Raw genomic sequence first — 15355 nt, 5'->3', positions numbered from 1 at the left:
CATGTCTATGCCACACAACCATCTGTATGTGCCAACAGACTTCCCTACGCATAAACAACCCTTCGGAGACTAATTGGAATTATGAATGAAATCAGGGCTCTAATCTTCCTTGGTGACTAGGCATATGAAATTAAAAGAGAGGACATAACGTCAAATGAATTATCACCAAGTAAAAGGTAAAGGTAAAGGACCCCTGATAGTTAAGTCCAGTCGCAGATGACTCTGGGGTTGCGGCGTTCATCTCGCTTTACAGGCCAAGGGAGCTGGTGTTTCTCCACAGACAGTTTTTCCAGGTCATGTGGCCAGCATGACTAAGCTGCTTCTGGCACAACGGAACACCAAAACCAGAGCAGCACATGGAAACACCGTTTACCTTCCCACCGGAGCAGTACCTATTTATCTACTTGCACTTTTTGGCATGCTTTCAAACTGCTAGGTTGGCAGGAGCAGGGACCGAGCAACAGGAGCTCACCCCATCGTGGAGATTCAAACCGCTGACCTTCTGATCGGCAAGTCCTAGGCTCTGTGGTTTAACCCACAGCGCCACCCATGCCAAGTAAAAGCTAAAGGTAAAGGACCCCTGACAGTTACCGTAAGTCCAGTCGCAGATGACTCTGGGGTTGCAGCGCTAATCTCGCTTTACTGGCCGAGGGAGCTGGTTTTGTCCGCTGACAGTTTTTCCGGGTCATGTGGCCAGCATGACTAAGCCGCTTCTGGCGCAACGGAACACCGAAACCAGAGGAACGCACAGAAACACTGTTTCCCTTCCCGCCGGAGCAGTACCTATTTATCTACTTGCACTTTTTGGTGTGCTTTCAAACTGCTAGGTTGGCAGGAGCTGGGACAGAGCAACGGGAGCTCACCCCGTCACAGGGATTCGAACCGCCAACCTTCTGATCAGTAAGCCCAAGAGGCTCAGTGGTTTAGACCACAGCGCCATCTGCATCCTTATCACCAAGTACAAAGGTACAAATTTTGATGCAGTGTTTGGGTGTGTGCCTACATGGAGGTGACAATGTGTTTACCAAGCCAGCCTATGTTGCATGCGCTCAAAACACCCTGTGGCGTGCATAAGGTCATGGGTGCGTCTGCCAGTATTCACGTACTGAAGGCTCCTCACTGCTGTTTGTAGCTCCATCTCCCTTTGCCCCGATTCTCTCCCTGCACAGAAACATCTCTCAGCTGCCGAAACACTTCTCACAACAATAAATGTTTACTACACTTCCTGGCATGCACCATTCATGACAACATCTCCCATCTGGATGTGTGCGTGGGGCTGAACACAAGGACAGCCGGGCTGCATCACAGGCATCAACCCCAGCCCGGCCCCTGCTTCTTCCAGCCTGGGCAGCCCTCCAGATCCCTCTCCTCCTGTTTGGTTCAGGTTGGAGCTATTGCCTGGTGAATAATTCATTTGTTTCAAAGGCAGGATGAGCAAAGGAATGGCAGCTCAGGTTACACCAGGCCTGCTTAGTGTTTCCCACGGAGGAGGGGAAGCAGCCCAGATTTAGCCCAAATCCAAAAACGCTGGGAATATATTCAAGGGCTGAAATTATTATTATTATTATTATTATTATTATTATTATTATTATTATTATTACTTTTATTATTATTACTATTATTATTATTTACAGTGGTGCCCCGCAAGACGAATGCCACGCAAGACGGAAAACTCGCTAGACAAAAGGGTTTTCCGTTTTGGAGGTGCTTCGCAAAACGAATTTCCTATGGGCTTGCTTCGCAAGACGAAAATGTCTTGCGAGTTCCTGCGGGTTCCCCCACCTTTTTTCCCCCTTTTTCTAAGCCGCTAAGCCGCTTATCCGCTAAGCCGCTTATCCGCTAAGCCGCTAAAAGCCGCTAAACCGCTAATAGCGCTAATCCACTAAGCCGTCAATGGGCTTGCTTCGCAAGACGAAAAAACCGCTAGACGAAGAGAATCACGGAACGGATTCTTTTCGTCTTGCGAGGCACCACTGTACTATTTATACCCCACCCATCTGGCTGGGTTTCCCCAGCCACTCTGGGCGGCTTCCAACAGAACACTAAAATATAATAACCTATTAAACATTAAAAGCTTCCCTAAACAGGGCTGCCTTCAGATGTCTTCTAAAACTCTGGTAGTTGTTGTTCTCTTTGACATCTGGTGGGAGGGCGTTCCACAAGACGGGCACCACTACCGAGAAGGCCCTCTGCCTGGTTCCCTGTAACCTCACTTCTCACAGGGAGGGAAGCGCCAGAAGGCCCTCGGCGCTGGACCTCAGTGTCCAGGCAGAAGAATGGGGATAGAGACGCTCCTGCAGGTATACTGGACCTGGCCACTTCCAATAGCCACATCACTGGGCAGAAGAGATATGCACACACCAGGTTTGCCGCTTGCGTATCATCAAGGAACAAGTTTGCATAAAATTTGCATGTTAAATGCAAATTCAGAAGCAACTGCTGTCATTTAAATAGAAATACAATTTATCTCTCATAGTGGGAAAGACTGTGGCCAGGTGACCCGAGGGCTCGCTCAGGCTGCCGCTCACTGTTATTATGGACAACTTCAAGGCTCCAAATCTTCTTATGGTTCCTTATCTTTAAATTGGACTTAAAACAGAAGTCTTCTTCAAAATGCATGGCTTTCTTCTCAAAGAACTTCAAACCAAAGTTCTCTGCCCTATGTGTGGACGCATTACTCCACAGACAAATCATCACATTTCTGGCCGTGCTATTTTCTTCTAGAGAAAACGGGTTGCCATACAAAACTGTATTTTGAGAGGGGCTGTTTTTCACTAGAGCCTCTCCCAGTTGAATGCGCGTGTGAGACTGGAAGGAAGACTCCCCAAAAGTTCATCCCTGCAAGTCATCTTTTCAGTAGCACTCTTCCCACCTTAGATCAAATCTATGCTGCCAGGTGCCATAAGAAAGGTGCAGAGATAGCGCAGGATAGTGCGCACCCCAGAAATGATCTCTTTCAGCTTCTGCCTTCTGGAAGAAGGTACAGGGTTATAAAGACCAGGACTAGCCACCTGAGAAACAGTTTCTACCCAAATGCAATTCTGATTTTAAACACAGTATAAGGAGTCTCAACAGAAGTATATTGTATTTTAAAATGGGGTTTCAGAGCTTTTAGGGGGTTTTGAATGTCTTATGTAGTTTTTTCAATTTCATTGTTCTGTATGGGACAATGACAATAAAGATATCGTATCATATTTTAAATGGAGGGGGTCCTCGGGCTGCTTCCTTTCCTTCAAGGGAACTTGGGCTTATATCCAAAACTGTGCAAGCAGAGTTACACTCATTCAATTTACTCTCCCTGCACATGGGAGTAGCCGGGGGAGGGGGCAGGGAGGGGCAGCTGCCCCCCAATCAATAAAAATAAATAAAAATACATAGCAAACTGAGGTTCTGCCCCCCCCCCAACAAAAAACCTGCCCTGCTAGCAAAAATCCTGGCTATGCCCATGTCCCCACATGCCCCAAAATCTGAACCAGAGGGTCCCCCAGCCCCTGGGAGCTGATATTGAGGGTGCACAAGGGGCTTGAGGCAACAGGAGCAGGATAGAAAGTTTTATTGTGCGCACAGAAGTCTATTGTGCAAGCGGAATTGCAGCATTTGATACAGCTCATAGGTTTGTAAACAGCCGCTGGGTCTGAAATAGTTGCCCCTGTGGAATGGGGGAACTGCCTGCGTGCAGGAATGTTTTTTTAAATGGGATTAAAAACAGAATCCTCTCAAATCCTCACATCAACCCAGGGAGGGCAATGCTGTTATCCTTATATTACAGAGCAGGGACTAGACTGTGTATACATTATGCATTCAAAGTGTTATGTACTGAGCTGAATAGGCTCCAGAATGCAGCAGTCTGATTGGTCCACAGGAGCCACCCAATCCAGCTCCAGGTGGAAGTGAATCCGTGACCTGATTGGCCTACAGGAGAATCCCAGAATTAGCCAATCACGTGGGGCCCATTGTGTAAATAATGTATATAAAGCAGACATCCTGGCATGGTCGGCCAATTGGTGCCAAAGAAGGATAGAACTTTCTTTATGTATGCTACAGCAGCAGCAAGAATACTCATCGCAAAGCATTGGAAGACACAGGACTTACCCACCTTGGAAGAGTGGCAGATGCAAGTAATGGACTACATGGAAATGGCAGAAATGACAGGCAGAATTCGAGATCAGGGAGAAGAGTTGGTGGAAGAAGATTGGAAGAAATTTAAAATCTATCTACAAAAACATTGTAAAATTTTTGAATGTTGATGACATTGAAATGAAATGAAGAGGTTCTAGTAAAAAAGGTAAAATAAGAATATGAAAGAAGGGATAGATATTAGATAAAAATTAGGAACAAATAATATGTGGAGAAAGATAATTAAGGATAAAATTAATAAGAAGGAATTTGCTAATTAATTCTAAACTGGAATACAAGAAAGGGAGGTGTGAGGAAGTCAAGGAAATAAGTTTATGGATGGTAAGAAATTAAAGAGAGGGATTTTTATTTTTAACTTTTTGAATCTTTTTAGTGTTTTGCTCTTTTTCTTTTTTCTTGTTTTTTCTTTTTTCATATATGTTAACTGTTTGTTTTTTGTATTATGTTTGAATGTTTATGTGCTCGAGTGTTTATTTGTTCTGTGTTTTTCTTTATGTAATTTCTTTCTTTGATAAAACTTAATAAAATATCATATAAAAAAATAAATAAATAAAGCAGACAACCTGGGGGAACTTCCATTCCTCCTCACCACTATGAGCTGAATAAAGAGCATGAAATCCACTCTCGACTCCGAGTATATTTCACAAAGCACATTCTAAGCACCTTCTTTCCCTCAAGGAATCCTGAGCACGGTAGTTCGCACCTCACAAACTACAATTCCCAGCAGCCCTGAGCAACCACTCATAATTCTTTGAGGGAGGAGGGAATGTGCTTCAAATGTGCTTTAAAGGCATAGTGCACACACATCATACATTCCAAGCACCCCCAAAGAATCCTGGGAATAGTAGTTTGTTAAGGATGCTGGGAATCATAGCTCTTTGAGCGGTAAACTATGGTTCCCAGGATTCTTAGTGGTGTGTGCTTTAAATAGGCTGCTCAAGATAGACAGCTCCTGCTGCTTGCACCTTAACCGCCAGTCATGAGAAGCTGTAAAGCCAGAAATAATTTTTTAGAAATATTTCCCACAATCTGCCATCCCCTCAGCAATAGCTGGCCAGCCACATGCCACCAACACTCTCCTTCCCACCAGCAGCATCCCCACGGCTGAATACATTTGACTGTGTCTGTGTCCACACCATACGTTGAAAGCACATGACTTCCCCCAAAGGATCCTGGGTACTGTAGTTTGTTAAGGGTGCCGTGAATGGGAGCTCTTTGAGGGCTTAAACGGCAGTTCCCAGGATCCTTTGGGGGAAGTCGTGTGCTTTCAACCTACAGCCATTGTTAGGCTATAGGGCAAATGAGCAGCCCACAAAGCACCACTGGGCCCGGCCTAGCTGCCGCAATAAGCCTCCCTGCCAGTTCATGTCAGCCTTTTAAAAATGCCTAATGATGCCAAACTGATAAATACAGTGGTACCTCGAGTTAAGTACTTAATTCGTTCTGGAGGTCCATACTTAACCTGAAACTGTTCTTAACCTGAAGCACCACTTTAGCTAATGGGGCCTCCTGCTGCCGCTGCGCCGCCGGAGCCCGATTTCTGTTCTCATCCTGGGGCAAAGTTCTTAACCTGAAGCACTATTTCTGGGTTAGCGGAGTCTGTAACCTGAAGCGTATGTAACCTGAAGCATATGTAACCCGAGGTACCACTGTAGAGCAGTACATATTGCAATGTGGCTTTGAGGGTCGTGAATACATAGCAGGCACCGCACCCCTTCTGCCATAGCTGTCAACGTTCCCTTTTCTTGCGAGGAATTCGGAATAAGGGAATTTCCCTTAAAGAAGGGAAACGTTGACAGCTGTGCCTTCTGCCCAGGTTGTGCCTGGTGCAGTTGCCCCTATCGCCCCCACCCTAGTTACATTACGCTATTATTATGAGAATCGCTTAGTTCTGGCATGCAGATCTGGGCACTCTGCCTTCCCACCCACCTCTCCCCCTCTCCCTCAGCTTTGGAATGGGGATGGGGGGCAGTTCCTGTGGGCAACAGAGGCTGGACCTCATCTGAGGACCCTGAGCCCCATTTCTGCACAAGTGGGGCAGGGGTAGTGGAGGGAGGAAGAATACTTACAGTAATGGCCTGCAGCCGCTGCACAAACAGGGAGCTCTCTGCCATTTTCCCTCTGAAAGACAAACAGAGCCTCTTGGGATGTGTCCAAAGGACATTGGATGCCAGTTGGATGCCAGCGCTCACCTCTTCTCCCCTCCCCTCCCCCAGCTCCCGTCTCGCATTCCTGCTTGCTCTGATCCCTGCATGCAAGCAGATCCCTCTCCCCTTCTCCCACCTGACATCTGGCCACTGCATTCATGGCATTCAGCAGCAAGCCCAGGCACGGCAAAGGGAAAGCAGGTTTGCAGGCACGAAACCTCTTCTCCGGCTTGCTCCATCATTCGGCACATGGTTGTGTCTCTTCCTTTTACCTGCCCACAGTGCCATTCCCATGCTGAAGTCAAATAACCTGGCACAGTTCAGCTAACACAGCTGAAAAATATCACCGATGTTTTACATTTCAAACTACTTTTATTTTCTTTTTAAAGTGGCATCTTCTGAAAGGTAAAGGAACCCCTGACCATCAGGCCCAGCTGTGGCTGACTCTGGGGTTGTGGCGCTCATCTCGCTTTACTGGCCAAGGGAGCCGGCGTACAGCTTCCGGCTCATGTGGCTAGCATGACTAAGCCGCTTCTGGTGAACCAGAGCAGCGCACGGAAATGCTGTTTACCTTCCTGCTGGAGCAGTACCTATTTATCTACTTGCACTTTGATGTGCTTTGGAACTGCTAGGTTGCCAGGAGCAGGGACCGAGCAACAGGAGCTCACCCCGTCGCGGGGATTTGAACCGCCAATCTTCTGACTGGCAAGCCCTAGGCTCTGTGGTTTAACCCACCGTGCCACCCACATCTCCTTCTGAAAGGTACTCAGGGCCAAGTCACATCAGCACTTAACTGGCAAGTCCACAGAAAGTATTAAAGTGCACAAATGGCCAATCATGTGCTGATTATTCTTATTTTATCAGTAAACTGCCTTGAGTCCCTGTCAGGGAAGAAGGAAGGGCAATAATTGATTGATTGATTGATTGATTGATTGATTGACTGACTGACTGACTGACTGACTGAATGTCGTGCAAATCAGCCTTCTGCCTGCCACAACAACCATGCCTTTTCCAGGTCATTGCAGTGGCTTATGGAAAGCTGTTGTATGCAGAATTCCACACTATGCTTAGTGGTGATGCAGGCAACCCAACAGAGCAGGAAAGGAAGGACTTGTTAGCAGCAGGGATTGCGGGGAGTTTGTTGCTATGGGCAAATCCATCCCTGCTGAGATGCCTGGATGTGGCAGTATCTCCTCCTCTAGGGTGGAGGATCCATTAAGATGGTCTGCCCCCCCCCCCGAGATAAATGAATGAATGAATGAATTTTATTATTTCGGTTACAGACCAGTTCCAAGTAAGTCATAAAGTTCCAAGGAAGTCGTAAGTTATCAAGGAAGTCATAAAACACAATAGGGATACATTTGAATTTGCAGTTAGGTATAACAGGGACAACCTAGCAGTTCGAAAGCATGTCAAAGTGCAAGTAGATAAATAGGTACCACTCCGGCGGGAAGGTAAACGGCGTTTCCGTGCACTGCTCTGGTTCACCAGAAGCGGCTTAGTCATTCTAGCCACATGACCCGGAAGCTGTACGCCGGCTCCCTCGGCCAATAAAGCGAGATGAGCGCCGCAACCCCAGAGACGGTAACGACTGGACCTAATGGTCAGGGGTCCCTTTACCTTTACCTTTACTATAACAGGGACAATACAGATATAGCCATAGCTGTCAATGTTTCCCTTTTTTTAAGGGAAATTCCCTTATTCCGAATAGGATTCCTCACAAGAAAAGGGAAAAGTTGACAGCTATGGATATAGCAACAGTTAAAGAATATATAAATTAAAACTTACTCGCTAACATATAACCTAAAATTATCATTTAAGGCCTTAATCATTATGATAGCACAGCTTGTTCCCTAAGTTTTATGGCAGTCGCACAAAATTTGGCTACCCTTAACTGAGATGTATGGGACCTGGTGGATTCCTGAATGCTCTGGGGGATTTTCCAGCCGATATGGTCAGTGCTCCAGCCACAGCCCTGGTCTCATTATGAAACAGGATCACTCCCAAGCAGGCATGCTCCCTGACACTGTGGAGCCCACAGAACTCCCTGGTGTTTTGAGGAGCTGCAGGCGATGGCAGTGATAGCACAAGTGCTGAGATCCTGAGACAAGTCTGACTGAGCATGGGCAAGAGCACGTTGTTGTTGTAGTTTAGTCGTTTAGTCGTGTCCGACTCTTTGTGACCCCATGGACCAGAGCACACCAGGCACTCCTGCCTCCCGCAGTTTGGTCAAACTCATGCTGGTAGCTTCGAGAACACTGTCCCACCATCTCATCCTCTGTTGTCCCCTTCTCCTTGTGCCCTCCTTCTTTCCCAACATCAGGGTCTTTTCCAGGGAGTCTTCTCTTCTCATGAGGTGGCCAAAGTACTGGAGCCTCAGCTTCAGGATCTGTCCTTCCAGTGAGCACAATATTGATCCTGAAGCTACTTCAACCCAAGGTATGACTGTACTGTATATTTGAGAAACCACTATAAACACTTGAACTCTTTGGCAGGTCTTAAATAACTCTTGTAATGATACATAGACTTGGGATACAATGGAGGACTGAAAGTTAGGAGGATTTATAATATGCAGTTGAAAAAGTTAACTAAAGAACCCACAGAGGGGAGGAGGGAAATCTTGAGATTCGGAAGAATCTTGTGTAATTTTATTATTTGTGATTATGAGTGTGAATGAATTTGTAAAATCAAATAAAAATTTTTTTTTTCAAAAAAAAAATAATTATTAGGTGCCAACTCCCTGGGGCCCTGGATGCCAGGGCACCCACAAAATTCCCCATGAAGGGGCCAGGCACCCACAAATTTCGGTGCCAGGGCCATGCACGCTGCATGGCACCCACGGCCCTGGGCACTCACAGTCACACTCATGGCCATCACAGTTGCACCCTAAAGTAGTCACCCGAAGGAGATTTTCAGTGTGGTGGTAGCATGAAGTGATGTGGGAGCGACCATAGGCTTGTGACAAACCCGTTAGGTGCATTGAGGAGAAAAATGCTTAGATTTGCATGGAATTAGATGCCACAGATGCTCCTGATACAGTGTCCAGGGAGCAATTAATGCTTCATTGCATGTGTGCATTTTGAGGGGCAGAGTGCCAGCACCCCTTTCTTAAAAGAATTTCCCTGGACCCATGGGCATAGCCAGGGGGCAGGGAGGACACTGCCTCTTAAATCAATACAAATCTGAGGTTCTGCCCCCTGCTAACAAAAGCCTGCCCCCCATCAAAAATCCCAGACCCCAAAGAATTAAGAAACCATAGCCAATTCACAAATGTCACTTTGGGGGCAAGGGACTCAAGAAAGTGGTGGAAGATTAACTTCAAAGTTGCTTTGAGGATCTGGATCCCTTTTGATTCAGTTTCAAGCTCCGTTTTGGCACTGAAACGGTCTTGGTCACCCTGGTGTAGATGGACCACTGAAGCTGAGCGACTGGATTCCTTTTGCTTCTTGACCCCACAAATATCATGAGCTTAACTGGGGCGGGGAGAGACTGCTGGGTTCTGAACGGCTTGTTAGAAAGATGACTTTTGTTTGCAAAACAGGACAAACCTTGATCAGGACAGGAGATTACCCGTGTCCTGCTTCACCAAGCACACAGGAGTGGTGTGACAAACAGATAGTTTGGATGCTGCTTTTGTAACCTGGACAATAGAAAATCTCAGAGACTATTGGAAACTATTGGGTTTGGAACCTATCAGGAAAGATAAAAGGGAGTGAGAATTCCCAAGTTGGTCTTCTTCTTACTTCAGTTCTGGAAAAGGGGGAATGATTCTCTGAGTCTCCCAAACCGGCGCGCTTACTGACGACCAAATCCCTAGATACATAAACACGGATCTATGGTGTATCCCCTAATAATACTGTTATGGATCCTGGGTGACTTATCTGTTGTTCAGCAGATGACAGACTAATTATAGGAGCTGTTCTCCTGATAGCTGAGGATCCCTTTTCAGCCTTTGGAATGAGATACCTGTTTAGAGTTTGGGATGTGTCAGCTGCTGCCAGCTGTGGGGAGAGAGCTGTTTCCTTCCAAATTGCTCTGCTCTGCTTGCTTATAAATAAAGCAAACACTACAAGGACACCATGTAGCCTTATCCCTGGAACTTGCCACTGCTCAGAAGTGAAGAGTACATGTATTCAAGACTGTACAAATAACCAAGAACAAAATATGTGCATCTAACCTTGTATCATTTGTGACACACTGAAAGAGGCTTGTTTTTATGCATAATATCTTTACCCACAGAGCTCATCCTTAAGGGATTGCCAATTTCTTGTTGTTGTTGACATCCTTCTGTCTTGGGAGACATTTGGCTGGGAAAATGTATGGTTTAGACATACATGCGCAGTGCAAGGCTTATCCTGAGGCACAGTAAGGTAGGCCACCTTAGATTTGGGTAGTAAAGTGTAAGTTTATAGGTAGTGAAGTGATAACAGAGATAACAGCAAGAACCTTTATTGAACTACATAACTGGGAAACAGGGGCAAAGCAACTGCTTATATACATTCCTGAAAGCCTGGGCCACTCCCACTCCTAACATGATTGGCTGTCTAAACTTCCAAGCTGCGAATCACAACTCAGAGTTCAAGGGCCAATGGCAGAGGCCCAAATCCTGAAATGTTCTGTGACTGGCTATCATGTATCGAATCAGAGCACAGGAGCTCAGAATCCTTAGTCCAGACTCAAGCTCAGACAAACAGAAACCACTGAATACATAACCGGTAGTAAGAGTGGGAAGAAGCAGGAAGATCTTATTCCAAAGGGACACACAGCCCTCTTGAAAGAGCTCCCTGTGCGAGATTGTAATGAGAGGGAGAGATTGTTGATGCTCACACACATGGGCAATGTTCAGAAAGGTAAATGCGCATCCAGGAAGTGAGGATACAAATTATGCTGTTGTGCCACAATTTACGTCCATTGGTACAAATGGCCCGTTTACAGGCAGGGAAAATGAGAAAATGAGTGTGTGCCCCCAAGCCACACACAGAGAGGTTTTCATACGCACTAGGGGAGCCGCACACATAAATACAAAGAATGTTCCACGATGCCCGGTTGGTTATACACTTCTCTCACCAGCTCAACCTGGTACACAGGCTGAGATCCTATCTGCCCGCAGACTGTCTCGCCAGAGTGGTGCATGCTCTAGTTATCTCCCGCTTGGACTACTGCAATGCGTTCTATTTGGGGCTACCTTTGAAGGTGACCCAGAAACTATAACTAATCCAGAATGCGGCAGCTAGACTGGTGACTGGGAGTGGCCGCCGAGACCATATAACACCGGTCTTGAAAGACCTACATTGGCTCCCAATACGTTTCCGAGCACAATTCAAAGTGTTGGTGCTGACCTTTAAAGCCCTAAACGGCCTTGGTCCAGTATACCTGTAGGAGCGTCTCCACCTACATTGTTCTGCCTAGACATTGAGGTCCAACGCCTAGGGCCTTCTGGCGGCTCCCTCGCTGTGAGAAGCCAAGTTACAGGGAACCAAGCAGAGGGCCTTCTCGGTAGTGGCGCCCACCCTGTGGAACGCCCTCCCACCAGATGTCAAAGAGAAAAATAACTACCAAACTTCTAGAAGACATCTGAAGTTAAGGGAAGCTTTTAATGTTTAATAGGTTATTGTATTTTAGTGTTTTGTTGGAAGCTGCCCAGAGTGCCTGGGGAGGCCCGGCCAGATGGGTGGGGGTATAAATATATTATTATTATTATTATTATTATTATTATTATTATTATTATTATCATCTCACAGTGAGTTTCATGCTGTTCGTGGGTATTCAATGAGCATCTGACTCTGCATGGGGAGGGAAGTATTTGTGCCCATAATCCCATGGGTGTGCGCCCAGTAAAAAGTGCTGCAGCTCCATCACCAAGGACTTGTCGCATCAGCATCTCTCTCTCTCTCTCTCAGTGACCCTGAGCTAATGCCCATTTATAAAGCGAATGGATTGCCTAAGCCTATGGACTTGCACAGAGCTTAGCCTGGCTGCACAAGTACATTCACCCAGGTTAACTCACCCCATTAACCTCTCACTGGACATCATCTGGGAGAGGCCAGCTCTGCTCAGAAGCTGCTGCCTGGCTCTCAGGGGCCTCCCGAGGCTACCTGGTTAATATTGCAAACCGCACGAGCGTCACAAAGTGCCCCTTTGGGAGAAGGGGGTGGGGCTTGCGTTTCCCAGCAGCAGCTCCAAAGGTCACTCTGTAGGACGGTGGCAAGGCAGCCAATGAAGGCAGCTGCCATTTTCTGCCTGCTGCCTCTCATCAGGCCTCCAAACTAGTAGAAAAGTTATGGAGCCGCAGCTTGACGGAGTTGCGTTTGGGGGCTCCAGGGCCTTCCAAGTCAACAAACCTTCAAGCCGGCTCGGCTCAACCATAGACGCAGGCTCTGCATTACCTTGCATGGTCAAGGAGTGTACTCCCAGTTCAAGTTAGGATGCCTTCAGGGCCGGATTTAGGTTGGATGAGGCCCTCAGCTACTGTAGGTAATGGGGCCCTTTATATGTCCAGTTATCCTTTGTCAACAACAAATTGCCACTGTTTTTTGTGTTGAATATATGCTATATGGTAACTTATGGACCTAATAGGTATCTAAAGCCATTTGCAAATGATGCCATGCAAACCAGTCCATGCAGAATGTAGGCACCCTATACAGTGGTACCTCGGGTTAAGTACTTAATTTGTTCCGGAGGTCCGTACTTAACCTGAAACTGTTCTTAACCTGAAGCACCACTTTAGCTAATGGGGCCTCCTGCTGCCGCCGCACCGCCGGAACATGATTTCTGTTCTCATCCCGGGGCAAAGTTCTTAACCTGAAGCACTATTTCTGGGTTAGCGGAGTCTGTAGCCTGAAGCGTATGTAACCTGAAGCGTATGTAACCTGAGGTACCACTGTATATAGAAATGAGCAAACCAGTGATCTTTTAGGGAGCAAGCTAGCAGGCGGGGCCCATGACTTACATCATAGGAGTCTACACAACACAAAACACTGTTGCTGTATGTAGTTTTTTATCTTATATTTTGGAAACATACATCCAGTTTTTCTTTTCACTTTTGTCTGTCTGTCTGTCTGTCTACCCCCCCCCCTTTCCCCTAAGAGGTTCAAGGCAGCATCCATGTTCTCCAGCCATCCATTTTATCTTCAAAACTCTCCTCTGAGGCAGGCTAATGGTGACAGATACAGTGGTGCCACGGTTTAGTAACTTAATCCATTCCTGAAGTCCGTTCTTAAACTGAAACCATTCTTAAAACAAAGCGCGCTTTCCCTAATGAGGCCTCCCGCCACCGGTGCCCTTCCACCGTTCAGCTTCCGTTCGTAGACCGAGGCAAAGTTCGCAAACTGGAACACTACTTCCAGTTTTGCGGAGTTCGTAAACCGAACAGTTCGTAAACAGGACTGTTCGTAAACTGAGGTACCACAGTAATGAGTTTGCTCTTTGGCTGAGTGGAAGTTTAAACCTGGTGCTCTCCAGATTATTGTTGGACTACAATTCCTATCACCCCAACTAATAGGTACATAGTGCTGGTGGACGCTGGATTCTAGCCATGTCTGGACTCTGGAGGGCACCACGTTGGCTACCCCTGCTCTGACCATACTGCCTCTCTTAAGAATCTCATCATTACCATTGCACAATACAGCTCTATGAATTCAGATTTAACGCTTACAGTCTACCTGAGTGCCCAGTTTGCAAAATTCACACCCAGTTATGCATAACAGGGAGCACATGCGCACTGCCAAACTGTGCCTCTCCCTGCACCCATGCCTCCCTGATAACATTTTTTTTTAAATACACCAATGGCTGGCACAACATCATTGCATCACAGGGCCTCCTCTGAATTGGGCCCCTTATCTCTGAAATACCCTCCTGAGGGAAATTCGTATGACATCTCCCTCTCCACCCCCCCATGCTCTGTCAGCCTTAAAAAGGTAAAGGGACCCCTGACCATTAGAACCAGTCGTGACCGACTCTGGGGTTGTGGCACTCATCTCGCTTTATTGGCCGAGGGAGCTGGCGTACAGTTTCCGGGTCATGTGGCCAGCATGACTAAGCCGCTTCTGGCGAACCAGAGCAGCGCACGGAAACCTTCCCGCTGGAGCGGTACCTATTTATCTACTTGCACTTTGATGTGCTTTCAAACTGCTAGGATGGCAGGAGCTGAGACCAAGCAATGGGAGCTCACCCCTTCGTGGGGATTTGAACGGCCAACCTTCTGATCAGCAAGTCCTAGGCTCTGTGGTTTAACCCACAGCGCCACCCACGTCCTTCTGTCGGCCTTAGAAAAGCCTTAAATACTTATTCTTTCTGTTTTACATTTGGATGATTTAATGGTTGTGATATTTAACGACTGTTTTATGCACTGCTATTTTAATGTTAGGTTATTTTAGAAAATCCCATTTTAAATTTTAGGCTTTTAACGTTGACTTGTATCGATCTGTTGTAATCTGGCTTGGGAGAACATACACCTTCAGAGGCGGGCTAGAAATCCATTAAAATGGTGCTAGCTGTGAAGGCATTTCTGTGTCCTCCTCCTTCTTGGCAACCTGCCCCCCCCCCTTACACTCCACTGCCTGCTACCTGCAGGGAGCTGGAGGTGTGGAAATCCTAATGCAATGAATTATTGTGACACACCTTCCCACATGTAGAGACACAAGGAGACAGGGGTCAGTGACACCTGGTCATTTGCCCCACATTTGACTTCAAAGCAGCTTAGCACTTCTTGATAAAATTAGTGCTTTTTTCTAGGGGGGGGGGCACAGGGGTACGCATGCCCCTAAACATTTTGTGAATCTTTGTACTTTTGCACATTTACTGTACTGTATTGATTTTCCCCAATTTAAACTACGAAATGGTGATTTTCTTGAGTCAAAAGGAGAGTACCCCTAAACATTTTTTTTTAGGAAAAAAAAGCACTGGATAAAATCATACCTAGATACAAATGAAACTATGCCATTGCTACATCGAATCACAGAATTGGGAGGAATCCTGAGCACTGCTTTTTTTCGTGGGGGGGGGCGCAGTGGTACACATACCCCTAAACATTTTGTGAATCTAACGGGAGAAAAAACTGGGGGGGGGGAATT

The 15355-nt window shown here is 46.6% G+C and overlaps 1 protein-coding gene across 2 annotated transcripts in view; it reads right to left on the bottom strand.

The window, feature by feature from the left end:
- Positions 1-15355, bottom strand: part of PALM3 (paralemmin 3) — a 50477-nt gene that overhangs the window by 16235 nt on the left and 18887 nt on the right. For both annotated transcript variants that reach the window (XM_079960002.1, XM_079960003.1), the window contains exon 2: positions 6207-6258. In XM_079960002.1, coding sequence (XP_079816128.1) covers positions 6207-6251 — 45 coding nt within the window. In that variant the 5' untranslated portion in view covers positions 6252-6258. The remainder of the gene's footprint in view (positions 1-6206; positions 6259-15355) is intronic.

Source organism: Podarcis cretensis (genome assembly GCF_951804945.1).
Source record: "Podarcis cretensis genome assembly, chromosome: 17".
Taxonomy (NCBI): domain Eukaryota; kingdom Metazoa; phylum Chordata; class Lepidosauria; order Squamata; family Lacertidae; genus Podarcis; species Podarcis cretensis.
Note: the sequence above shows the minus strand (reverse complement) of the source record. Positions and strands in the feature narration are given on the sequence as shown.